Source organism: Meleagris gallopavo, chromosome 4, assembly GCF_905368555.1.
Source record: "Meleagris gallopavo chromosome 4, MGAL_WU_HG_1.1, whole genome shotgun sequence".
NCBI lineage: Eukaryota > Metazoa > Chordata > Aves > Galliformes > Phasianidae > Meleagris > Meleagris gallopavo.
The window spans coordinates 39,737,296-39,763,936 of record NC_139407.1 but is presented as its reverse complement, the minus strand read 5'-3'; the positions used below and the strand labels follow the sequence as shown (position 1 = coordinate 39,763,936).

Sequence of the window (26,641 nt, the reverse complement as noted above, 5' to 3'; positions counted from 1 at the left end):
TTTTCATGATTTTTGTTAAATAATTCAAAAGATTATAAAATGAGCTTTTTGCTTTTAAAAAATCTGTTTATATTAAGCCAGAAATAAGCAGCAGCTTTCATTTTTTCTTGTCCAAAAGGCTTCAAGTTTTTCCACTTTGCATTTGTTGCCAATCTGTGTTTAAAAAACAAAACAAAACAAAAAAACACAAATGAAAGAAAACAGAGAAAAGGAAACAGAAAAAAAAAAAAAAAAAAGGAAAACTCAGTATCATTTCTTGGCAACAGACATTTTGGCTCAGTCAAAAAAAAAAAAAAAAAAAAAAAAAAAAAAAAAAAAAGCTCAAAGTCCCCATCAACCTGGAAAGAACAATTTTCTTTTTCTCAAATTATTTTATTTTATATAAAATGTTCCTCCATGTCCAGAATTCAGATTCTCTTGAAATCTGAGAACAGTTTGGGTTGGAAAGGATCTTAAAGATCCCCATATCCAACCCTCCATAAGCAGGGACATCTTCCACCAGACCAGGCTGCTCAAAGGCCCATCTATCTTGGCCTTGACAACTTCTCCAGGCAGCCTATTCTCTTCATCATACATCACCAAATTTGAATACTAGGAATTGATATCCTTCTACCTGATGATTAACTGTTTTTTTCTATTTCCTGAAAAATCATTTTATAGAAGTGATTATAATCTACAACACGTGTCCAAGCCAGTAGTTTTACACTTCTGTTGCCTTTGAAAAAATATATTTTAATTAAAAACACATATATTTATTAAAAAAGAGGTGGTGTTATCTATATATACTGGCTATGTTATATATTTTATACATGGCCCAAGACAATTCCTTTTCACTCAGTGTGGCCCAGGAAAGCCAAAATATTGGACTGCTGTGATACAAGTACATCCTCTGTTTGGAGCTTTTTGGAATAAGTGGAGATAGAGGCATCCATCAGACCTGAGGAAATGAAGGTCCTATCAAGAGAGTTATGCAGCTGAAGTGGGTGTGAACTGTTTATTGCTGCTTTGTGGTATTTTTCCAGTCCTTAGTTGCCTGCTCATCTTCAAGCTTCTCTCTATTGCTTCTGTGGATGCTGCCCCTCAGTCCTGCTGCCACAGTTATAGGGACATGACCATTTCCAAAAACTAAAGCTGAAAACACCAAGGAGGTGGAAGGGAGAAGGGGGGTAGATCCCTCTTCCTCTGCACCCTGCATGATTTCCAACAACACCATAACATTCAAATGGAGAAAAGGGAATTGAAACAGAATCCAGATTTAGGCACATCACCTGTCTACATCATGCAACAAACAAACAAAAACAAAACCACTCTGCACTTATATACATCAGGAAATGTCATAAAGTTTTCACTTTGATCTGACTGAAAATGCTTACCTACTCATGCTAAATAGGGATCGATCTGAGAGATTCATCAGAAAATGATACAAAAAAGCTGACAACTTACTCATTCTACACAATAACTGGGTATGTAACTCATCCACTTAGTTTCATGAAACACTTTATGATCCCAAGTTCAAAAAACAAATTATTTCACAAGTGTACAAATGCTAACGTAATGACTGTTAGACAATATACTGCTTTACTAAAATATGAGCAAGAACTATATTGGGTGCATTCATTGCAAAGCATGTCCTGTCTGTAGCACGGTGCAAAAGGAATACTCACTGGCATAGTGTGGCACATTAGGGGCTGTATGGAAGAGTTTATGGATTCCGTGCCCACAGTAGCTCCGAACAACTGAGAATCCATTTGCTTGAGCATGTTTCTGAATAATGTTTCCTAGTTCTCTATACCGAACACCAGGTTTTACTGCAAAATTTAAAAGATACAAATTTATAGAGCTTTCTTTCACTGAAACTAATCACCTAACACCATTCAGGCTAACATCACCTCTGTAACAATCGTGTTTCATGTGCTCACCTACTTTAGCAAACAGCTTCGTCCCTCCACTATGATCACTTAATTCACCAAGTATGTAAGTGGGTATAAGACGAAACAGTTAAGTTTGCTGGGGCAACGAGATATGGTGTTTAAGTCTTCAAACAATGTTTTGCATTACTGGTTCATGTTACAAATGCCATATAAATTAGAGAAGTAGAAAGGCACATTGGTCTTCCAAAAACTTGGCTCTTCACATGCTCTAAACAATTCAGATTAAGGATGTTTTATTCATGTAATTGTCCAATACTGTTGTCTCTACGTAAATATCAACATATGTGGATCACCTCAGCATCACTTACACTTTACTCGTAAACCCACACTTATAATAAAATGTTGCGACAACCACATATGGAAGTGTATCTTTAATCAGTGTATTATATAATAGATGTCATCTGCTAGAGATGTGCACAGCACTTTTGTGTTCTGCAACAAAAGTCATTCCCAGGTAATGTCAAATATGAGCACTTATGTTTGAGAGCCAAAACTGTAAAACTTCAGGCTGCAGCACGAGGGTTTACCTGCATCAATGGCTTGCATTAGGCACTCATAAGTCGTTTGGACAAGCCTCTTTGCACCCTCATCAACTTCTCCAACATAAAATGTCTCATTCAGATCTCCATGGTAGCCATTACGATAGACAGTAATATCCACTGCAAAGAATATCAGGCACATAATAAAGTTATGTCTGTATTTCTGTCTCTTGATTATCAAAAGGACAAAACGACATACAATATAGTATTGTAATTGCAAAGATACAAGAACACTTCAGAAGAATTCCTGATGTAAACTATTCCAACAGAATAAATTCTCACACTTACTCATTGCTATTGTAGAAGTAAATCAATAAGATAGTGTTTCACCGGTCAACAATTTAAGAAAAACTAAAATGGTCAAAAAACCCAGTATCTATGCAACGCAGCCATGAAAAGTTTATGATTGGTTTTCTACTTAAAACATAAGAACACAAAAGATAATCTCATAATTCCATGGTGATTTACCTGGTTAAAATATTTCCTGAAAATCAACTCCAGCACTAACAGGACAAAATTAAATTTAAGTAGGTATGTAATCGTGTTCCAAGTCATATTTTAACTTCAGCTATTTCTATGCAAGTTTAAAACGAGTCACATTTTTGCAAAAATTGAAATGCCAAAACCCATCGCTTCCAGCCAAAAAAGTTTCATGGTGAACATTAAATACCTAAGAACCTTCCAGTATTATTCCTAAGAAAGAAAATATACCAGATGGCTTAAAACTTTTTTCTTTTGAACAAAATAATTTAAACATTCAGTATCAAGAATACTCAGGCACTAAAGTAATGCTATAAACAGATCAGTGTAGAAGAATTATAAAGCTCTTAAAGTGCTTTTGAAATTGTTCTAGCATCATTTAAATATGCAGAGATGTTAACTAGTAAACGAGAACAAAAGCTTCTATTAAGAAGCTATTCCAATTGTGTTGTCTGCTAGATAAACTTCACCTTACTGAATGGCTTAACTGGGTAGAAAGTAGAAGTGTTGAAGATTAGAAATGTGAAAGTTAATTCTCATAGCCCTTACCATTAACGATATCTCCCTCCTGTAATGGCCTCCTGTCAGGAATTCCATGACAGATCACTTCATTCACTGATGTACAACATGACTTAGGGAAATTATAATAATTCAGAGGAGAAGGATAGCAATTCCTTGCAATACAAGCCTAATTGAGAAAATACACTCTGCATTAGCACATTTTGTAGAAAATAAAATCATAAACAACAGCCTTCCAGTAAGAATATTTTGAAATGCTGTGACTCCTAAAAATAAGATTCTACAAGCATTTTTATTGCACTGTAGTATTCTGCTATGCTTTGCATCTTTTAAACAGAAAGACAGCAAAGCTATCTTCATTTTGCTTCCATTCATTTTTTTTATGTTCAACTATGAACGCTGAAATTTTCAGGTGCAGAACAAAGCATGGAAATATTTAATCGAATGAAAAAACAGCCATTTTCAATGACTATTTTTAAGTACCAGGTCTAAAATTTTTCACAGTTTTGAAAAAGCCACTAGACCAAACAAGACTTAGCACCACTTTTTTACCCCACCACCTTTAAAACCCTAAACTGCTTCTTTTCAATTCTATCTCAGGCTCCCCAGTTCTGACTCCCAAACATAAATAAACAAACTTTCTCCTCTGTACATCTTAACAACTCTGAGCACAAAAGTCCATGGCCTAAATACGTATCATCATATGATACTCTTTATATAGTGATATCTGTGGAGCTCAAAGGATTTAAAAGAAATAAAACTGTGTGATGTTAACAAGGAAAACGGGTGAAGAAACTCAGAGGGAGTCTGAAGCTGGAAATATGATGAAAGGAAAGATGCTGATTTAGAGTCACAGGATTTCCTAATCTGGGGCTTATTTTGAATCCATCATGGTGCTATATAACATACTTCTGCACTACTCTGCAACATCTGCACTACTTACTAGCTTCAAAATGGGAAATAGCTCAAAATATAGGAAGAATTCATGTAACAAACAATGAAAACTCTGCAACACTGATTCCAAAATAAAGACAGAGAACAAAGCAATTGAAAACACCAGAAAAACAATAAAATAACCTTACTAAATGGACAGCATGATCAATTTCTTCAGTAGTTACACCTGCTTTCACCATCATGGCAGCAACATCCAATACTTCTCTAGCAAGCTGCAAATGAGGAAACAAAAAAAATAATGACTTAAAAATGAAATCAGAGCTACTCCTTGGAAAGTTACCAACCCATTTTCAACAGACAGCTACACTGAGACTGATAAGAAAGCCAGGTAGACTGGGACTCCAGAAGGTCTTCCAGATTTCTGCAGCTTGTATTACTAAGTCACCTCAGTGACTCAGAGAATATTTTGAAGACACTCCAATTGCAAATGCTCCATTTGAAAATAACCCAATTTAGATTTCACAGAACCACTGGAGTGGGAAGGGATCTCTGCAAATCATCTGGCCCTCTCTGTATGAGGAGGGCCACTGAGAGCAGGTAGTCCAGGGCCATGTCAAGACAGCACTGGATCACAATTTTCTCAAATACCACAAACATAAACCAGACTACCTACATATATTTAAATTTTGATTTTATGCACAAGCAATTGATTACAATTGAACAGGTTCCATCCAACTCAAATGATTCTCTGAACAGCTCTTTTTAATAAACTGTTAGTGATGGGGTGTTGTTTTGGTTTTGTTTTTTAGTTTTAGCTTGGCACTAACTGGAAGAGAAGAAAACACACTGATCTCATTTGTGCTATAAAATATGTTCTTAGCAGTAACAACATTTCAGCCACAAGTTATTTCCCACAAGTAATGACAAAGACAGAAAATGGATAAAAGTAATCTTTCTGTTTACAAAATAATTCACTGCAAGTTGGAGTTATGAGGAGGCACATAAAACACAAGATTTCTCAAAATATTTTTCAGAACTTAAACAGTTTGAAATCTGGATTCTCAAATGTGTTGTCACTAATTGGTTATTTTACAGTATGTTTTTAAAGAATAAAAGCATTTTGTAATAAAAATCAAGATCTCCTTACCCTACACACTACTCGCATCCCTTCTATATCCTCAGGTGAGAGTATTTTTATTTGAGAAGTTCCTTTTAAAGCCTGCTCTGATTCAGACATTCCTGGGGGAAATGAAAAAAAAAAAAAAAAAAAAAGAAAAAAAAAAAGAGGAGGTAAACAAACAAAAAACATTATATGGATGAATGATTGCTACACATGACCAATCAAGAAAGTTAATTAGCTTACCAAGAGCAACAAAAATATGTACTTTCTCACCACAGGCTAAAGTAACACACACACCAGTCATAACATTATTATCATTAGCCAGATTAATTTGAACTTATAAGCCTTCCTCAACATTGTAACGCTCAAACGTGCTCAGAATGCCCATTTACTTCCCGCACACAATTTGTCCAGCCAGTCAAAATGTTCTCAAAACACAACTTTAAGATCATAATTTTAAGGGAAGTATTTTATTCATATAAAAGTATTTTTAAGCTACTTTGGAAATAAATAATAATCCAAAATAGCCATTAAAGGATTATATAAACTTGCAACTATCTCTAGTTAAACTACTGCAATAACCAACTGATAAATACATCAAAGTTTTTCCTAACAGATTCTGTGCAAGTTCAGTTTTATTAGATGAATGACCTGCAACAAACAGCATTTCGTGCTGCTTAAGTACTTATATTCTGTAAAGAATAATGAAAGACTCATTGAAAATATAGAAATAATTCCAACAGACTTCTAAGCAGCTTTTAGGGAAACAGAGAAGTCCAAAGCCACAGAAAAAAGTGGAAAATAAGCAAGTAATTTTGCATCTATCCTTTCTGCACCTAAAGATAGCTGGAAGTCATTTAATAGTTTTCTTATAGGTGCTGCTCATTAGAGTTTTCTATGTTGGTGTTTTAACTCATTTCCAACATGTCATTGAGAATGGCTTACCAAAGTTCATCTGTGTCAAGCAACTTCTGCTATGTTTGCTACATGTTATGAAGTTAACCAGAGGAATACAATTTGCATGTCTTTGCCTTTTCTTCCCTGAACACCTCTGAAATATAACTCATTACAAACTTTGATCTTGAAAAGCACAACAAAATAAAATACAACCTTGTAACTACTATTAGTTTCATGCTTTTATATCGTTAAGGGGGGGGGGGAAGGGGGCGGAAGAAGTAAAATGAAATAACATACAAAAAAAAAAAAAAGATTCCCATTTCCAGCACATCCTTCATGCTCTAAATGTTTCCTCAATCAAAGAAAAGAAAATGCAAATTCAGTGCTCCATAACTGTGAATTGTTTCAAGTTACCTAGTGGATGATCAGCATAATCTGGTCTCTGAATATAACTTGGCACAGGTCTTGTTGGTGTCTAAATAAATCATACATAAAGATGGTTAAATTGCAAGAATACATCTAGCAGTCACAAAAGGAGAAACCTACGCCGCAAAATCCTTTCTCCAATGGCACTACACACACATGCTCAGACACTGTTGATCTGTTCTCTGTAATAGACACCATGGAGAGGATGCCACAGAGGAAGGATTTCTAATAAGTGACAATTAGAAAAGACACCTGTAAATAAAATGTAATTAATTCTGTAAATTTTGGCTTATTCCACATACAAATTTCTACCAGTTTAAAAACACAGCTATACTGAGGTTGTTTTCTCAGCCCACTTTTGATAGCTGAAGATATTACTGACTTCGGTTATCCTTTATTACTCTACTGCAGGATAATACAGCATTCTAGTGCTATATCCTTTGTTCCTTCAGCAGAGCTGTTCACCAGTATATTCACTAATTTATTTCAAACCATACAATTATATCAAGCTACTTATTTAAATTCTAAAGTAATCTTGACTTTTTCTGAAGTGGACTGCTCCATTACTGGTAAGAGCAGCAAACAGCTACAAGATGACATCTTAATTCTTAATTAGCAGCAGCTTTTTGAAGAATAAATCTCAGAATATACAGAGAAAAAGCATGAACTGAAACCTATTTTTGATGCATGCTCCCTCATAGGGTTTTCCTTCCTTTTAAATATACCAAAAGTTAAAACAAAATAAGAGGCACAATAATGTCACAGTCACATACACCTTCGCCATAAAGTTAGGACTGTAAAAGAAACTTTCCTCCTTCAGCTAAAACATGGAAGGCAGTAGGGACAGGACTTCTGGTCCATTAGTTATTACAGAATATAACATGTACTTTTTCCACCAGTGTTGGAGTACAATGGAACTTATTACTTACCAGAGGATAATGTGGCCTGAGTTTGCCAGTATATCGATAACCAGACCAGGGATTTGTGTTGATGTCACCTTCCAGGGTCCAAGAGGATACTTCACGTTTAGCTTTTTCATCTTCTGAAAAGACAAAATAAAGAAATAATAAATTTTAGCAGCAAAATCATTTCTACAGAGAATAAAAGCTCTGGGGTCCCAAGGGCAACCCAGAGGTACACAGATCTGGCAGCATTCATAGTTAACTCATAACCTGGTAGGTTAAGTTTGTTTTCCCTTTTCATATCTCACAAGAATGAAGAAATGGCAAGAGTTCTACCACAGCACACCTTAACACAAGGTTCTCAATCCCTATAGTTGACATCTGAACCATCTGCCCACATAACATTAGTTTAGACGAACCACTGAGAAATAATAATTTAAAAAACAAAAGTTATCATTAAGCCATATTCCAGATTCCTTTGAGATGCTTCAGTGCTTTTTGACATCAAGGATTTAAGGGCTACCAGAACCAAGCCCACTCATACTGGGCTCAACAGTAATCCAGGAAGCCAGCAAGATCATGGATTTAGTGATATGACTAAAAAGTTACTGTCAGATAAACAGCATTAGAGGAACACACCACAACTATATTAATTACACTGACCACAAAGCCAATTTTCTATTCCTGCAGGTACGAAAAGGATATAGAATGCATTTGTGAACTATGAGAACTCTACAGTGAGAAGGCAGAAAGAGAGAAAACATTTGTAATTGTCTGTTCTATTTCCAACTATTATAACTTATCATGGGGAAAAAAAAAAGAGTTTTTTGGGAATTTAGGAAAGGAGGAGGTAAGTGACATGAGGATTTGGTTTTCTACCATACCATTTTATAATCCCAACTCCCTCTTAAGTTAGGCTTGATGGTTGGGCTGGGGAAGGCAGGTGCAGAACTGAGGTCTGCTTTCTCTTTTTAGGGGCTAGTTAAGTTATTTTAGTTCCCCAGATAAGGGAGAATCTACAAGTCTACGAGTACTTCCGTACCAGATCTGTGAGCCACAACTAAGACATACAGATATCTCTATCATCTTCAGCTAAGCTGGGCAAAATCCTATCTACAATATATCCCCCTGTCAATAGCTGCATCAGTGCACAATGACATTTTTGCCAGTTTTTTTTTCCCCTCAAAGTGGGAAATGTACAGAACAGCTGCACTCTGACCGGCTTGCATTTCAGCAAGCACTGAATCACAAAAACTTCCCAAAATGATTCTCACCTTACTGCCTTTTTTCTACATCAAGAATCAAAATGCTATGGATGATACAATCATGGCAGTGACTTATGATTTATTATTCTCCTTGCCCTCTATTTCAGATCTCTTTCTCTGTTCATATACCTAGCAGTTCAGCTAAAGGAATATTTCAGGAAAAAAAAAAAAAGGAACAGAAATAGAGATTTGTGTACCACAGTCTGAAATTTTAAATTTTAATGAAATTCGTCTAACCTGTAGATTACTAGGAATAATGAAATTTCAGATGTCTGGAGTCTAGTGCTAGATATCCATACCATTCTTTGACAAAAGATCACAGAATGGTTGAGGTTGGCATTTCTGGGTCCATCTGCTCCAGCCCCTCCTGCAGAAGGGCCACCCAGAGCAGGGTGCCCAGGACCACATCCAAGTGGCTTTTGTACATCTCCGAGGAGGAAACTCCACAGCCTCTGGGCAACTTGTGCCAGTGCTCCATCACCTGCAAAGCACAGAAGTGCTGCCTGGTGTTTAGATGGAACCTCTTGTACTCTGGTTTGTGACCACAGCTTCTTGTCCTGGCACTGGGAACCACTGGAAGGAGTGTGGCTCTGTCCTGTTTGCACCCTCCTTCTAGGTACTCATACACATGACATCTGAGCCTTCTCTATGCTGAACAGCTCCAGCTCTCCTCGTAAGTAAAAGGCTATAGTTTTTCATCACCATCGTGGCCATTTGCCAGACTCTCACCAGTGTAGCCAAGTTTCTCATGTACTGGGAAGTCCAAAACAGAGTATGGTACTCCAGGTGCAGCTGCACACTTACGTGTGGAATGACACAAAGCAAACTGCACTATACGACTTTATCACCAATATACTCCCCATCTCCCACACTTCATTTTTAAACTATATTAAACAAAACAATGATACACTACTGGGGGAAAGGGGAGCAAATGCACCAAAAGGATTTCCATATGCACATTCATAACAGAATTTTAATATGGGTAAAAAACTTACTTGCTTTCTTGTGTAATAACTTGTGAGTAGCCCAGCTTCCCTTAAAGCATTCCTAGAATTGCAAAGAAAACAAAAATTACACTTTTAAGTAGCTTCATCTTGAACAGACGTGTCATTTCCACAAAAACTAAGAAGTAACTGTGCTTTAAAATATAAAAGATGGAACGCGTTAACCCATGTAGCAACTTGCAGTAAGTGCTACTGTAACTGCCAGTCGCGGCACTAGAAATACAACCTTCAACTGCTTGTGAGTAAGAATAGTCACAAAAAACAGCCAAACAGATGGACCCATCGAAATGAAGAACAATGATCTAATCCTATCACTAAATATCATCCCCTCATCATTTTAAAGAATAATTAAACACCATGGTTACTCTAGGCTGACTGAAATGCTGCACTGCTCCAGGAAGCACAGAGGTAAGCATTCAACTGGACCACCTCCATACTTCATGCTGGGACATTGCAGCAGGCAGGGTGATCCCCCCCGGCTCCTGCTAACTGCAGCCCTTCAGCCTCCTTCCCCAGCATAAGGAAGCAACAGAGGTCAACCAGCATAATCACAAGGGAACAAATTAGATTAACTGGAGAAAAAGACTGAGCTACTGAATGTAAGTAAGAAATGCAAATCATAACAGTAGATGAAATTGAGATGGAAAGCAAGGAAAGAGTGTGTGTGAAGGAGCCTTTAATTTTTCTCTTCCTCCCAAGCACAAATGGAGCACTTCATGCGACAAGCAATGAATCAGCAAAGGAGCAGAGGAAATGCCTGGCCGCTGGAGTAGAGTACAGAAAGATTAAGATGAGGGAAAGACATGGAAAAAAAAGGAGAGGTGGAAGTAAAAAAGCTGCTCAAGAAAGCATTTAAAGGCGATCCTCTATGGTGCTAATTAGAAAATTACTTGTTTTGAGTAAATATAGCTATGAAACCAACTGATAGGAAACAGTTAAATCCTATTATTTACAGTAACTGCTGCATTTCTGAGGAAAAAGGCATGAAGCAAACTGCTTTTCTTTATGAGGAAAGACTAATGCTGAATCATCATCATAAAACTACCATCTGGATTCAACCTATATACACAACCCTAAACGAATGCAAGACAACAGAGCTGCAAACTAAGCCCTGTGGGTGAGATTCTGCCCCTGCTTTACAGCTACTACTGCACCATCAGAACCGTCTGCTCCTGTAGCACCATCTTCTTCCCGTTGTCTCTGCAAACAGTGCTTATCAAGTTGTATCCAAAAGCCCACGGTCAAGTGGTGCTCAACTGTGCCTGTGTTCAAAGAGACCCTGCCGCCCTCATCACCACAACCTGTTCCTTGTTGTCTTGTTTTGCACCACACTTGAAGTCTCCACTACCTCCAGATGGGCACTCAGCACACCACAGTACCACACAGTGGACCAGATAACAGGTCGCTTTGAAAGCACCAGTGTAGAAGAGAGTTGAACATCTTGTTGAACAAGCAGCAGTAGGTTTTATTGTCATGCTTGTATAACCTGCTGCACGCACAGACCTTTGTGCTGCATTATTATCTGTTTTCTGCTGGAAAGCTCTGGGAAAAGGAGTAGGTTTTAACTGAGGTCTATTTTAAGACACACACACTCACAGAAAAAGGCTAAAAGCCCTATTTCAAGAACACTAGAAGGACCAATATGCTTTTAATCTCCTTATACTTCAGAACAGAGACCTGATGTGCCAAAGATGGAAGGAAGATTACACAACTTACAGCAGTGACTACGGAGAACCAGGTTTGCAAATCTAGAATCCACTTCTTGGGAGATAAGGGAGTACTGGGGAACGAACACATCCATCCACTGTGGTAATTACTGGCTGTAGCTGAATTTTTCTTTCCCCATGAAATTTTGAGAAGCATTCTCAAATCCCATTCCCTTCTCTGAGGTCTTTTCTTCTTGCTGGCTCATAACCAGCAAACACCAAGCAAGCACCATGCTGCTGCCAGCACCATAACCTGACAGTCTCTATGTTGGCTTTTTGTTTCCTGCAGCTGTAAGCCAAAGTAAGAGGATCCTGCATAAGGCTGCCATGTGTCTGAGCTCTCTCCAATATGTTTCCCAGATTTCACTTTATTTCTATTTCCAAAAGAACAGCAGCTCTGTCAACTGCCATTGTATAGCCAAGCATCCCAGACACACGCCCTGTATATATTGTGCACATGCACATCAATCAACAGCAACAAGAACACACAGCGAGTCCAAAACATTTGTGCAAGCACAGGCTGTTCCACGAACAATGTATCATCAATGAATACCTCTGTGTTGGTCTGACACTTCTGGAAGGCTTCAGAGGGTACAGAGTGCATCCACCAACAACCCATCTAGATGGCGTAGGCTCAGGCACACGCATCCCATAAGCACTGGACTTACAGGGTACAAACAAACCACTTGCATCCAATAACTTAACTGCACAAGCACTGTGTTGGGCATATCTGCATAGCTCTGCTTTGGTAATTTCAGATAAAATCCAGCCGCTATTACTTCACAGGCTGGAGAATCATCCCTGTGGCTATGAAGCACTACCGTCAGACCTCTGAATGCTTCTGACACCCTCACCGTCTGTACAGCAGTCTTCCTGACAAGCCATGGAAGAAAGCCACTCTTTCTCTCCATCTGGACCACTTCGCAGAGAATTTCCTGGAGAAAATCCTGCTTTTTGATAAGGCTTCTCTGCTGAACCTCCTCTCAGCCTTCTGCTGAGACATTTACTTCAACCTTCCTGTTACCATTCCTGCCTTTAACAATTCTTCTATGTTTCTATGTTACATAAAAATTTTCAGTGATTAAATAAGTGAAACCCAGGAAAAAATATCCAATATTCAGAGTGAATTTCAATAATAAAATGAAAAAGTGAACAAGGTACTTTCCTATTTTTTTTTTTTTTATTATTATTATATGGAAAGGAACACATAGCTTTGCACAGCTGTGTGACAAAATAAACTACCTTCAGAAGGAAAGCACACAGGGATAACATAATTTTGGTTTCAAGCTTCTTGGAAGACTTCTTGGATTTTCTTTCAAACATCACAAAATCCACCAGTATTCCTGATATTACGAGCCCCACACCTGTCACATAAACAAAATAAAAGCAGAGGTGAAAGGGAATGTGCAGAGGAGCAATCCTGAATTTGTTTAGAGCAATCTTGCATACAACTATATATGACAAAAAAACACAACTGTTTTTGCTAGAGACCATTAATATACATAAACCTGTAACAATTCTGTTCTTGAGCCATCCTGAAAGCAATCCTGCTGATTCTGTGTGTAGAGACAAGTACAATACAGCGTTCACTAGGACCTGTACATTGACCAAAAGATAACTAAAGACACTATCACCATCACAAGCTGGAAAGATTCCTCTTGGAACAGCTGATGGAAGCCAAGTTATTTCTCTACATTACTTCCATCTGAAGGACTTAGTCCTGCATCTGCTGGTTAAAATATCTGCAGACTCGTGCAGCTTGACAGAATCTGTTTCACAGTAGAGGGCACTTCTGTATACACACAGAGTTCACTAACAAATATGTTTGGTTTGGGTTTTTTTTCCTTCCAAATCAGCCATTAGAAGAACAATAAGAAGAAACACCTTTAAAATAACTGATCAACGCAGCAAGGATTTTTCTCCTGTTTTAACTGTCATTTTTAAAGTTATAGAAGGAAAGTGGCTCACTGTCAATACAGTGGGATTAAGCGGTAGCAAAGCACAACTAATGCGAAATGCCAGAGGAGAAAAAAGGGCTAAATGAACCAAGACTGGGCTATATTTACACTGCAAGCCTCTGTATAGCACAGACATACCCAAACTAGCTTCAAACAAATTACTCAAGTACAGGAAGCTGCGTAGGCACCGCAGAATTCAAGACATACTTATCTGCAGGCTTTTCTGAACGAGTGCAAGACAGCAGCTCAGCCGAAGTGTGCTTCGCCATCAGCCCTGGGGCTGTCACAGCCTTTGGCAGGCTCCCCTTCCCCTTTGGGTACAGCTGCTCCACACAAGCTGGCCCTCGACACTGCATGCATTGGCAGGTGTGCAGACACTGCCCAAAGCCTGGCGTGGGCAGCTGATGGGTGCTCCAGCTCGCATCTGGCTTCCACAGAAGCACCTCTCTCCATCCACGGCACTCACCGTTTAAAACCACGGAACTGAATTTCCAAAAAATACACGTTCTACAGCAAAAAATGAGACAGCTGGAATTGAGACTGCGGGGACAGACTGGCTGGCGCTCTGCATGTAATTATGCCCTGAGATGTAATAGTCAGGCAAATGTCTAAGAAACAGTGCCAAGAAGTACACTGTATTTAAAAATATTCTGAGCAATTTTTCAAGATAGATTTTTAAAGCGTCCTTTGGAGTGTAAAACTGTCTCAGGCTTAAGCTGAGATCACGCGATATTTTATGTAATGAGAACTGGAGTTTAACCAAACCACCTTTAAGGTATGCAAACAAAACAAAACTAACAAAAAAAAGTATGACACTTAGCTTCAAAAAATATTATGTTACCAGCAATGTATATTTAATACAACACAGACCAACCTTACATTTTATCCATAAATATAAGTGACTTAGGGAATACAGTCCGTTAATACATTTGATGTTAGAATAAAACAGTTGTCTTCCACCATATCAAACTTGATATTCTTTGAGGTGCTGAAAAAGTTCAGAAGACACAACTGCTGACCTAAAAACTCACTGCAAAATGCAAAGAGCAACCTGTGCGACATAACTGACCCCCCAGTTTTTCAGATGAAGTGAACTCATACTTGCACCTCCATGTAACATCTTGGTACTAGCAAAGCTTGCATTTTTTCATTTAAAGCCTGATCTCACCCCAAGACTCCTAGAAGGAGTCCTTTTTTGAGGAAAGGACTCTATCAGATTCGCAGCTCTCTATCAGATTTACAGAGGTTTACAAGTGGTTTTTAAGAGTAGTGAAAAGATCAACCAACAAAGAACAGGTTGTCCAGAGATGTGGTTGTTGCCCCATCCCTGGAGACACTGCAGGCCAGGCAGGATGGGGCTCTGAGCAACCTGCTCTCGCTGTCCCTGTTTACTGCAGAGGAGTTTGACTAGATGACCTTTAGTGGCTCATTCCAACTCTAAGTATTCTGTGTTTCTAAGAGAACTGCAACCTGGACCAGCTCCTCAGTACACTGAACACCAGCTCAGGAAGCCTGCCTGGCAGCCCAAAGTTTTGCTTTCAAGAAGTTACGCATACTTTGCATCTGTGTCTCAACAATAACCAGGCACTTACCACAGGTATGGGGATTTATAAGCAACTAAAAATGCCAACTTCTTCACCTAGGGAATCTGTCGAAATTCCTAGAAGAGAGTTATCTGCAGCATACCATTTATATCAAAAGAAAACTGTAACTGTTGCAGCTGGATCCAAGCAGCAGGCTGTAGCCTATTTTAGGCACAGCAAAGAACAGCACACCAAGAATGAAATACAGCACTCATGTCCTATGGTATGACATGACAGAGGACGAAAAATAGTTTCTTCTGGTCGCCGTTCCCCACACCCAACACACTGAAGGTGAAAGGAAACAGCAAAGTTGTGTGGTGCTGGTGACAGGGTCAGGGGGATACCACTGCTCTCTTCAAGATCCCAATTTTTAATAAATTACTGTGACCTTGAGTACTCAAAGTTATCAAGGGCCCAGATCTGGGAGTAAACTAGGTGTAAATATCAGGGAAAACGTATCTCCCAGAAAGAAGGTGCATCATTACACAGTCACAAAGAAAACAGTAGCATCTCTTCCTCAGTGGGATTTAAAGAACACCTCCAAATGTTTTTTTTTTTTTTTTTGCCTCCATTACCTGTGTAAAACCCCAGGTGAGGCTTGCGCCCAGCTGCCTCGGTCTCTTTCCACTCACAACCCACCCATCCACCCCTGTGAGAGAGAAGCTGCACAACATACAGTTCAGAAAAACCATCTGTGGCATTCAAATATCAGAAAGAAAGAAATAGGCAGTGAAGGCCACTGAATTGATAATAAGAGAAGGTTTCCATGATGAGCCTAGAAATAGATCCTTCTGAATTTGGCAGGGAAATGACCCCACACCAATCCACAGTCCACACCACAGAACATCTCAGACAGCTCTGTCTAGTCTGAGACACTTATATAGATGGGAATAGCATGAGAGAGGAAGAGTTCAGCAAAGCAATGCAAAATTATTAGTAAGAGACCAACGTATAATTAGAAAGGTCATATAAAAGAGGTAACTGAAAATCTCAAGAGCAGTTACTGCTTCTGTGTATCATTCAGTAGCTTTTAGAAAAGGCATATAAAGATACAAATGGTGCATTTAAACACCAACTGAATAGGTACATATAATTTACGCAGAAGTGACACATGTCTATAAAGACAGATCTTTAAATTGCAAATTTATCTTACTAAGAGAAACAACACACTGGAGATGCAATGCTGGGCGTCTGTTATTTGCACATTGGGGACATAGAGTAACGGAGTCTATGCTGATAAATCCATAGAAGGCAGTGGCAGACAGCTAGCAGCAACAGGACCTGACTGACTAGGTTAAATGAGACACCAAAGGTTAACAGCAGACAGAATCCCTCAGCAGAATATGCCCTCTTATTATACTTTGGACTGAAAGAAAAAAAAAAAAAAGTACTGCCAGGGTTCAACTGGTATACTTTCAAGCCGCCTACATCTTGCCTCCATTACCTGTGTAAAACCCCAGGTGAGGCTGGCGCCCAGCTGTTTCAGCCTCTTTCCACTTACGACCCACCACTAGCACACCCTTCAGCTGCGTATCCAGCTTATGAGGTGCATATATCCAGAGGTGAAACTGTATTATCTCAAAGGCAATTTCGAGGATGTCAAATGACTTCAGAGTAAGCATTTTCAGGGCACGTTGTTGAGATGTCCTTTTTTTGATGCAGAAGGGGGACAGGCACTAGAATAATGCCCTTTATCAAAGGAAGGAGAAACACAACCCATAAATTCACTGGGGAAATCATTGTCTTAATACAGCTTACCTGAAAAGTTCACTTCAATTCTGTATGCACAGTGATGGAAAAATGATGTTTGGTAAGTCGCAGGATGACTTCCTCGCCACGCTGAGATTCTCAGCCCTATGCTACCCGTGTTCATTTGTTGTAACAAAGCACATATCACAACTGATAATCCAAACGTATCCTTCCATATCTGTTACCTCTCAGAGCAGTTAATCTCAGCACCAGAGAAAATGCACTCCTGCAAATGTGATTTCAGCTCTTACCGGAGCTTCAGCAGTATGAGCAAGCTACTGCAGGCTTCAAGCAGATTGATTAATCTAGCACTTGTGCCTGTACAGAGACACCAGGTGGCTTGCCACTCCAGTCCTGCACTGTGCCCAGAGCAAGAGGCTGCATGCATGTTATTACCACTGCGTGTTCAGTAAGAACAGAGAAACTTCACAGCAGGGCCAGAGTGGGCACAAGTCTGCTCTCGGGTAGAATGCTTTCTGATCTAGCAAAGCTTCAAGAAACTGATTAGCAGCAAACTTGATGCAAATGCTGCTCCTCCATTAAAATAAAGTCCTAAAAACCCCAGAAGCAGCTCACCAAAGGATCGGGTCCAGCTCAGTGGAAGGGTTTGAAACCTGCAACCTCAAAGGGATGGAATAGACTGTGCCTTTAGGTAACAGACAGCTACAAAGCAGGCTATATTCTGAAGTGGAATAATATCCTAGTTTCATTTACTAGCTTATTGAGAAGTTATTTATGCATGTAATGCCACTGTAGAAAGGAAACCACTCAGGAGAAACCTTAGGAAAAGTTACACAGATGCTGACCACTCCAGCACTATTGGCTGAAACTTACTGAGAGGTCAGAGAAAACATCCTGGCTTAGAAGATCCCTTTGAGCAGTGACAATAAGCCTCACAGTGCCCATACAAATGGACAGCCATGTTTTCAGCAGCATCTAATCTACCTTCTCATCTCAACAGCACTTGGCACTCACAGGATGCTTGTGAATCTCCAACTCCTCCAAGGCACACCTCAGACAACTCAGAGGACTATGGGGGACTGATGTTCCTCCCTGCAGGCCGAACATGAGGTTTCCCAGTACATGATGCTTTTTGTGTATCTCGAAAGCAGGCTGCTGTTAATTCCCTTGTCTTTTCTATGACATGCTTCACTCACCCCAGACTTTCAAAGCACCTTTCATACAGGGAACAACTATGCTTACCTACTTGACTGACCAAGGCAATAAGGAGAAAGAGCACACTCATCGTCACTCAGAACTAACAGTCCAATACTTTACCTCCTAGACAAGGCAGTTTTACAAGCCTACTTTAATAAGCCAATAAATATTTCTGGTAATTTTGCCTTATGGCACTAGCAGATATTTCAAAACAACTACACTTAATGCATAGACAAGAATCAGTGCAACCTATCTAAAGAGAGTTGGGGATAGGACAGAGAGAAGCAAAGATATTACTTCGCTTAAGAGCTTGCTAGATCAGTTAAAAAATGGTATTGTCAACATCAGTTAATACTCGCACTTGCTGAAGATGCATTTATGACGAACATCAGACATGTCAAAACGGGTACTAAAATGCAGAGCAAACCCTACAAGCCACCTTCAAGAACCATGCTGGAGTCGAATGCACAGAATCATCACAACTCTGAGTTGCAGTCCACGTAACAGCACTGACTCCTACCCAGAGGCTCTGGGGAAGCAGCAGACGCAGTACAGTGAGCATGTTACATTCAAATGGGGAGTTCTCCTCGAGCCCTATGCAAATGATAACTATCAGCTTATATTCCGACTCAGAAGTAACCACGTTGCTCAATTAGTACATTAATCTAGCTGAGGAGGTTAAAAGCTTTCATGAAGTTTATCAACAGACTTCCAATGACTTTCTTGCGCGAATTCCACCAATGACCTATGAATCATATTTCCTCACTGGATGTTAGCAGCAATGGCACATACAAAAGGCTCAAAGCCTTCAGCCATATATTTTACCACGCATTTCCAAGTTGTTAAAAAACACAGACAACAAACCAACCCACCACGCAGCCATCAGGCAGTCCTTTCGGTTTAATGAAAGGACCTACGCACACTAGGACCATGGTGAGGTGTGATGAGAGCTGAGGCCTGAAGTGTGCAGCTACATAGGAATTGGCCCAACCTGAACCTTTTTGCTCTGTAGCCTGGAAGTAAAATATCCACAGACATTTAAAAGAAAAAAAGGAAGCAGAGCACCAGATCGTTCTCCCCAGAGCTCTTCTTTAGTTAAAGGAAGCAGCACTGCTTGCGGAGCAACAAGTCCTCTGCGTTTGGTAACGCCACGCAACTCCATTCCCGGAGCTGATGCAGACCCAGAGGCACACGCGCCGGAACCTGACGAGCACGCCTCATTGTGCTCACTAAGCCCGTGCATGGAGACTAAGCCCGCGCTCAGGAAGGGAGGCACTGCTCACAGGGAGCCGCGCACCCCCTCACGAGCCTTTCCCTGCGCCGCGGACCCCGCGGCACGCCGAGCCGAGGCGCCCCGCCTCCCCCGGCCGGGGAACTTCCCGCGGGGCCGAGCGGCAGATCCGCGCCCGCCGGGAGCCGAGCCCAGGCCGGCGTGAGGCACGCGAGGCAGAGAGCAGCCCGCCGCCGGCACTGGCGCACCGGTCTCATTCGCCGACTGGAAATCTCACCATAGCGTTCCCCCTCCTCCTCCCCGCCTCCACGTTTCCTCCCCGCGGAAGGCAAAGCGCCCTCCGGCGCGGGGCAGCGCTACCCGAGCCCCCACGCCGCTCCCGGAGCCGAGGAGCAGGAGGTGCTCCCGCAAGCGAAGCGGCCGCCGGGCCCGGCGAAGGGCTCCGGCCGACACCTTGCCGCCGCCGCCAGCCCGGCCCGGCGCCTCGCAGCTACCCTGGGCCGCGAGGGAGTGCCGGCCCGCAGTGGGCACCGGGCGGGTGCCCCTCGGAGCCGGCGGGGCGAGGGGGAAGCGGGGAAGAAGAGGGGCGAGGAGGCGAGGGTAGCGGCGCCGGGGCCTCACCTGAGAGCAGAAGTAGGAGCCCTGGATACCCAGCTTGAGGCAGGTGGGGCACTGCAGCTTGGCCTCGCTGCTGCAGCCCGCCGTCTCGCAGACGCGGGTCTCCACGGCCGCCATGCTGCCGGGCTGCCACAGGCGCGGCGAGCGGCGGGGAGGAGCCGCCGGCTGGGCTGGGCGGAGCCGCCGTGCCGCCCTTCTCTTCCCTCTCGCCCTCCGCGCAGACGCCGAGTGGCGGCTACCGGCAGCGGGACCGGCGAGGGGCGCGTGAGGTAACGGTAGCGGGCGGCGGTTTGGGACGGGGTGGCGGCAGGGCTGGCCGGGAGCTCCTGAAACGCCCTCTGAGGCAACCGGGAGAGAGCGTGCGTCCAGGGGTATTGCCTCGAACGGCCCTTGCGTAGGCAGGGCGGAGAGGCGGTGCAGGGAAATTGAGTCGTGGGAAAATGAGGTGTGGCGCGTGGAGACAGCTCCCGCGGCTCGGCGCTGACGTCGCGTTTCCGTGTGTCTTACAGATGTGCTTTGGAACCCCGGCAGCCGTGGAGGGCCGCGCGGCGGGACGGCCCAGCGGGTTGGCGGTGGGGTGAGGCTGGAGCTGGGTCCTCGGCTCCTCACCTCGCGGCTGAAGCCCTTATGCGCGCTGCTGATGGAGTGACCTGTAAAGGGCGTTTAGGATGAGGGATAAGCTCGTCGGAACTCAGAGGTGTGCGTGCGGCACTGGGGGTTTCGTCTGATCACACTTGAAACGAGTTGTGGTGTAAGTGCGTGTTTCAAACTGCACTGTTCTTGTGGTTTTAATCAATGCAGCTGTATCATAAATTTGATTCTTAGGTTATACCTTCTTACACTAAGAATTATGGCACTTGATACTGGTCTGTAGGTCTACATAGCTTATAATAATCCTATTTCCAGCTCATTTGGAGGGAAAAGCTGTCAGATTCAATTAGGTGGTAACTAACATAAGAAAAGCAGTCTGCAGTCACAGTGCCACTGACACTGGAAGCTGCTGGTTTTCTTCCTGGAAAAAGAAACACCAGACATAAATGATCTGTTTCCATCCCATAAAAACATGTGACTAATAAGTGTTGTATTTCTCTCATTTATATCAGTTGATCTCCATAAAGGTATTGTCTGTGCTGATAAAGCTCATTGTGTTTATGTTATCTGAACACTGATGTTGAAACTATTCTTAGTATGTACTAGAACATCTCTCATCCAACATCAGTGCAAGACACTTCTCTCTGGTTTATATTGCAAGAGGAAGTTGCTTTTTGAAAAGAACACAGCAAGATGCCTTATGTGTAGGAGAATAGCTGCAAAGACTTCAGAGCACATTTGCTAGATCCAGCCATTAGTCCTGGAATCCCACTCCTTGCCTAAATCTCTGTTGTCTTACCTCTAGCTAGCAGGCACAGCCTGTTATTTCAGTCAAAATGCTGTAGGATCAGATTCTCTTTTGTGTAGTAAAGCCTGCTTCAGTTTCACTGAGTTCAGTGGAACTGCACCAGTTTACATTCTGATCTTGTTACACAAAATACCCTCTCTTCCTGGCATCCAGATAACTCCCCAGAGATTCAAAATCCATTTTCTGCTTTTATATTGTGTTCCGTTCCCTTTGGTGTCCTGCACCAGTTTTTAATACTACTACTACTAATAAAATATTTCTTAGGAAACTGCGAATGCAATTTCTACTTGCTAACTCCAGAACAAAAAAGCACGCATCCTATTCTTCTATCACAGTGAGCGTACCCGTGCAGATGTACTTGCTTTCTTATGTCACAAGGTAAAAACTGGCTGTATAGCCCAGCTGATTACAGGACCAAGGGACAGATAACGAAGGATGCAGTCCTCGTTTGTGGTGTGATTAACACATTCTCTAGTATAGTATAGTCTAGTATAGTCAAACAACCAAAGCAATTTGATACCGTGCTGTTACAGAAGTGTAATTGCAAGTAGACACCTGTGACATCTGTGAATACTTCTGACAATTCTCGCCTTCATTTCTCTAACATCAGTCATATTGTATCACCCTCACAGTATTTCTACAGAAACCAGGCTGAATTAGTAAATGATTCTAGGATGCTCTCAAGGTATGAAAATTACACCTCTTATTTTCTTCAGTGGGTAAAAATAGCTATGTATTGATTTATACTCTTCATGCTGTGACAGCATTTCGGTCCAAATATTGAAGGCAGGAAACCAATTGGCAACAAAGTCCATGAAATATCTTTACGATATGTTTTTGTAAATACATTAACGACAGAAGGAGGGCTGAGGAGAATCTCCTTTATTGGTTGCAGTGGGGAACATCACCACCAAGGACGAGAGGAAGACTGAGTTACTGAATGCCTTCTTTGCTTCTTCGTACATCTTAGTTGCCACTTGTGCAATATAAAGAACCCTAAGGAGCTGTAAGCATCACTTAACTGGTCAAACAAGGTTTACAAGTACTGTGTGCCACTGGTGTGGTACAAAAAACCTGCAGTGCTATGGTTGTTGTAATCCAGTGTGCTCTGCTCACTGGATGTCATCTGCTTCTTGATGAGATCTCAGTTTAATCATCTTTATTAATTTTGGATACTTTACTAAATTTTATGAGTATTTAAATCACATTTAATTTCATGGCTGAGTGTAACATGGGAATGAATTGTCAGTAGCCTTGCTGGTACAATGTTGCTGTACATTTGGGCTAATTTTGTAGCAGCTGACAATGGTGTAGGTAGAGGGGGGAAAACAGGTCTCCCATTGTAACAAGTAGATAGGGTTCCTTCTGTGCCTTAATTTTGCTTATTTGCTGCTTTTCTGAAGTGCCAAATAAAAGCAAACTGTTTGACTGCTTACTTTGAGAAGCCAGTGATGCGTGCATTAACAAAGTAGTTTTTAAATGAATGTAAGTAGAAGAACAGTGAACTTACCAGTTGAGGAATTTATGAAGTTGCTTGTTTGTCCTCTTCTGTCTTTGGAGAGGACACTAACTGTATTCACACATCACCAAAAAACTCTGAAAGATTTGACCCAAGATTTTTTTGTTGTGGTGTCTTTTACCTTTTAATCAGCTCTATATTGTCATCCCCATACAAAAATTGTGGTATTTCAATGCTTTTGTTTTCCCAATTTGATCTTGACTTCTCTTATTTGATAAGTGAACCGATTCATGCCTCTTGGAGGTCTGTCTGCTGCCATTTTCCATTATCTGGTGGTACGCTTTCTCAGCAGGGAATTTCATTGATCTTTGCTGTGACCTTACTTGAGTAGAGCTCTTTTTTCTCTGCCAGGCTTTTCTTGTCACTTTCTAGCTGCTTGTCTCCCCGTGTCACAGACACACACAAGAGGAGAATAGGAGTCAGAAATGTTACAGCCTGTTCATGATCCTCTATTTATGACAATGCTGTATTCCTGCTATCCTCAGAACTTCTCCAAAAGTTCTGAGTGAGGATAGCAAATGAGGGCAGGAGAGGTCAGCGATGTCTCATGGGTCAGGTAGTTGCTACAAGAAAGCAAGTACAGCTGGCAACTGAGACAGCTGCTACTTAAGAAGAAAATAGCCACTGAATTTTATATTACTTAATTAAGAGAGTGCTTTAGCTCTCTTTGCTTCTATATGTTGCAGTAGAGGAGATAGAGTAATTGCACTTTGCAACTAAAGCTCTTGGGTATATTGGCTGTATTCTGTTCAGACTCATTGAAGACCCACTTAAATGATTTTGCTGAGTGATAGCTGAAACAATGAAAAAATACCACCCAGGCACTAATCCACATGTAAATACCAACTTTGGCTTGGCCAGATGGTACAGGAATTTACTAGGATTCCCATAACAAATGCAACAGTTACTGTATGGGGCTGCTGAATCACAGCCGGAACCTCTGATTAATCACCTGAGGTGAGCAATAAGTCAGCCACAGGAGCACAGGTGAAGGCAATTCACCTGTGCTGCAGGAAGAGGTGGAGCCTGGCTGCACCTCTCCTAGACCCATTTAAGAGCTGGCTGCCAGTGGTGAAGGATCTCTCTGGAGATCTGCTCCACTGGAGTCTATTTTGTGAGCCCAGGATAGGGTGAGTGTCTTTCTTTTCCTACTCCAGTATAATAATTACATCAGCCAAGCTCCTGGATATACCATACCATCTGTATATTCATTGATTGTATAGTTACATTGGTTGCATGCATCTGTATATGCATGTAATAATGAGAAATAGCAAAACCATCACAAGTGCATAGGAAAACAAACATCTGACAGATCACCACAAAAGAATGTGTAGCGTGATCATAAACACAAATGAAAAATAGCTTTTGCAGGAAATAATATACAGAGAAAAAGACAAACCTGTGGTCAAAGCAAATAGGCTTAGTCTAGAGAGATATAGATAAATGCAATTTAAAAATTATAAATGTTCCTTGTATACCAATAGATTTATGTTAAAGAAATGTGTGTCCATTTTTCTTCTTTAAAGAAAAATGATGTGAGATTTCAAAGTCTGTCTAATTCTGTGGGCCAAAAGGCCAAAAAAAAGGCTGCAATATACTGTAAGCCCCTGACTCAGTCTTGTTCCTTCCACTAGAGGTACTGCAAACCTGATTACTGAAAGGCCCATTACGGCCACAATTCAGAATGGAGCAGGTTATTTCAAAGCCAATAATGCTCCAAGAATGCCTTCTTTTAGCAGAGGTGGAGAGGAAGATTCTGCATGACCTTCAGTTTTTTTTTTTTTATTTAAGTAGTGTCAATTCTTGAAATATTGCTACAGTGGATCAAAATTTTTGCTGTGGTTTGGAAATGGTTCTCTCCTGATTCACGAACGTTCTTCTGGTATCCAGTAATCTTAGCATTTTTCAGTATATGCATATGAAAATGTCTGTTTCTAACAGAACAAGAACAGAGGACAACAAGCTACATCTTTTTAAACAAAATGATATTTTATTGAAAACATTCCCATTTAACCAACAAGTTACAAGAAAGTCCACCGTGTATCATATTTGCAAGAAACTGTGGATGTTTCTTGAGATAATAAAAGCTTTCATTTTTAAAATTATAGTAACAAATGAAAAGTCATGGAGTTCTGGCCCAGTTAATTCAGTGGGAACATTATATTGACTTGTATTTCATCAAAATTAAAAATTCTCTCTATTTTTAGGTTTCAAAATCAAACTAAGATGATGAGATCAGTGATGTGAGTGACTTGCTACATTTCCTTTCAAACCCAAGATATGAGTGTGCAGATCAATCAGACTTTATACTTGCGTGCCTCTGACTTTGATGCCATACTTTGCAGAAGGAAACAGATGTTCCTAACAGCTACTGAAAACTAATGGAGCTTTGAAGTGTGCAGTGGTTACTGAAGAAGCATTTAACACTTCTTTAGTTCAGAACATTCTTTTTTCCCCACTGTAATGCCCAAAGGTATGGTTTTGTGGATGTATACACGATGCCTCTTTGACATCTATCTTGATTTTCCTTTTAGATTGAAGATGATGTCACTACACAAGGTAGTCACACCACTTGGAAGGGACCTTACTTACATATGTCAATGATTTAAAGAAAAGATTACTGTAACTCACAATCCTCTCATTGCTGTTATAAGTTGCTGGATAACTTCTGATGTCATCTTTAGAGGCTTTGGGCCTCTTTAATAAAGCAATCAAAGAAAAACATATAACAAATTACAATGCATTCCTTTTTGACTGGAAGTAAGGTAAGTTGTACTATATTTGTCTATCTTATTAAAAACCGTTAGTAAGCATACCTGTCTTGTCAGGGGCTTTATACAGTTACCACTGTATTGCATAGGAAAATGAGAATGCAGCCAATTACTACGTGGCACTCAGTATCATTTGATTATTAGCATGCGTTCACACTTATTTTCAGTAAAATGACATTTAAGGCTATAAAACATGGTTCATTAAGAATGAAAATGCAAAGTTAAACACAAAAGAAGCGGAAGAGAAAATGATCAGTGAGGAAGCGGATTCTGGATGGATTATCTATGTTAAGAGGCTCAGAGGCAGTCAAAGCATGAGCGCGGTTGCCAAACAAGTAAAATGGAATATCAGATCCATCTGGCAGCACATTAGGCAAATAAACAGGGAGGCTCATTAATTACTGTATTCACATTAAACAGTCTGTAAACAATTACTAGAAACCAAATATTATAAAATAGATAAAATCAAAGAGCATGTCACAGGGCAAAAAAATAATGCTTCTGAATATACTGACATACCTTCTGAGCGTACAAATTAGAGACTGTGGTCTTTCAACACCTGAGCATGATTTAACTTTCTACTGCAAATGGAGCATTCTTTTCTTCCTCGATTTCTGTGTTATCACTGAGAAAACATGTCCAAGTTATTTTCTTGTGAGTCTTTTTCAGTATTTATTTTTTATAATGGTACTATGAAAGGTTATGAATATATTCAATATATTTTTGCTGTGTTTTTATTTAGAGACACCAGGTGGCAGATAACACATCACTTCATTAAACCTCCTCCCTTTAAAAAAAATAACACTTATGTAAATTAAATGGCAGAAAGAATACAGCAGAAACTTACTGTTCCAAGACATTTTGGTGATAACCAATGACGCTTCTGTGATCTACAAACAAATACAGCATAAGGCAGCTTTCTTGCATCTCCCAGTAGTAAAGAAAAACAATGAAACAATACCCTAAACCACT

General features: G+C 40.7%; 1 protein-coding gene and 1 long non-coding RNA gene across 3 annotated transcripts in view; one reads left to right on the top strand and one right to left on the bottom strand.

Annotated features, from left to right (window-relative positions):
- Positions 1 to 20,116, bottom strand: part of METAP1 (methionyl aminopeptidase 1) — a 24,908-nt gene extending 4,792 nt beyond the window's left edge. The window contains exons 1-9 of the mRNA XM_085222951.1: positions 19,984 to 20,116; positions 9,969 to 10,020; positions 7,736 to 7,848; positions 6,795 to 6,855; positions 5,511 to 5,602; positions 4,552 to 4,635; positions 3,500 to 3,638; positions 2,459 to 2,590; positions 1,665 to 1,808 (exon numbers count right to left, since the gene is read on the bottom strand). Coding sequence (XP_085079077.1) covers positions 1,665 to 1,808; positions 2,459 to 2,590; positions 3,500 to 3,638; positions 4,552 to 4,635; positions 5,511 to 5,602; positions 6,795 to 6,855; positions 7,736 to 7,848; positions 9,969 to 10,020; positions 19,984 to 20,097 — 931 coding nt within the window. The 5' untranslated portion in view covers positions 20,098 to 20,116. The remainder of the gene's footprint in view (positions 1 to 1,664; positions 1,809 to 2,458; positions 2,591 to 3,499; positions 3,639 to 4,551; positions 4,636 to 5,510; positions 5,603 to 6,794; positions 6,856 to 7,735; positions 7,849 to 9,968; positions 10,021 to 19,983) is intronic.
- LOC146544479 (uncharacterized) lies at positions 20,116 to 26,641 on the top strand. Of its 2 annotated transcripts, none has more exons than XR_014883074.1 (3): positions 20,116 to 20,249; positions 20,490 to 22,064; positions 25,106 to 26,641. It is a non-coding gene; the product is annotated as an uncharacterized LOC146544479 (long non-coding RNA). The 2 variants fall into 2 exon arrangements; XR_014883073.1 differs by having other exon boundaries at positions 22,275 to 26,641.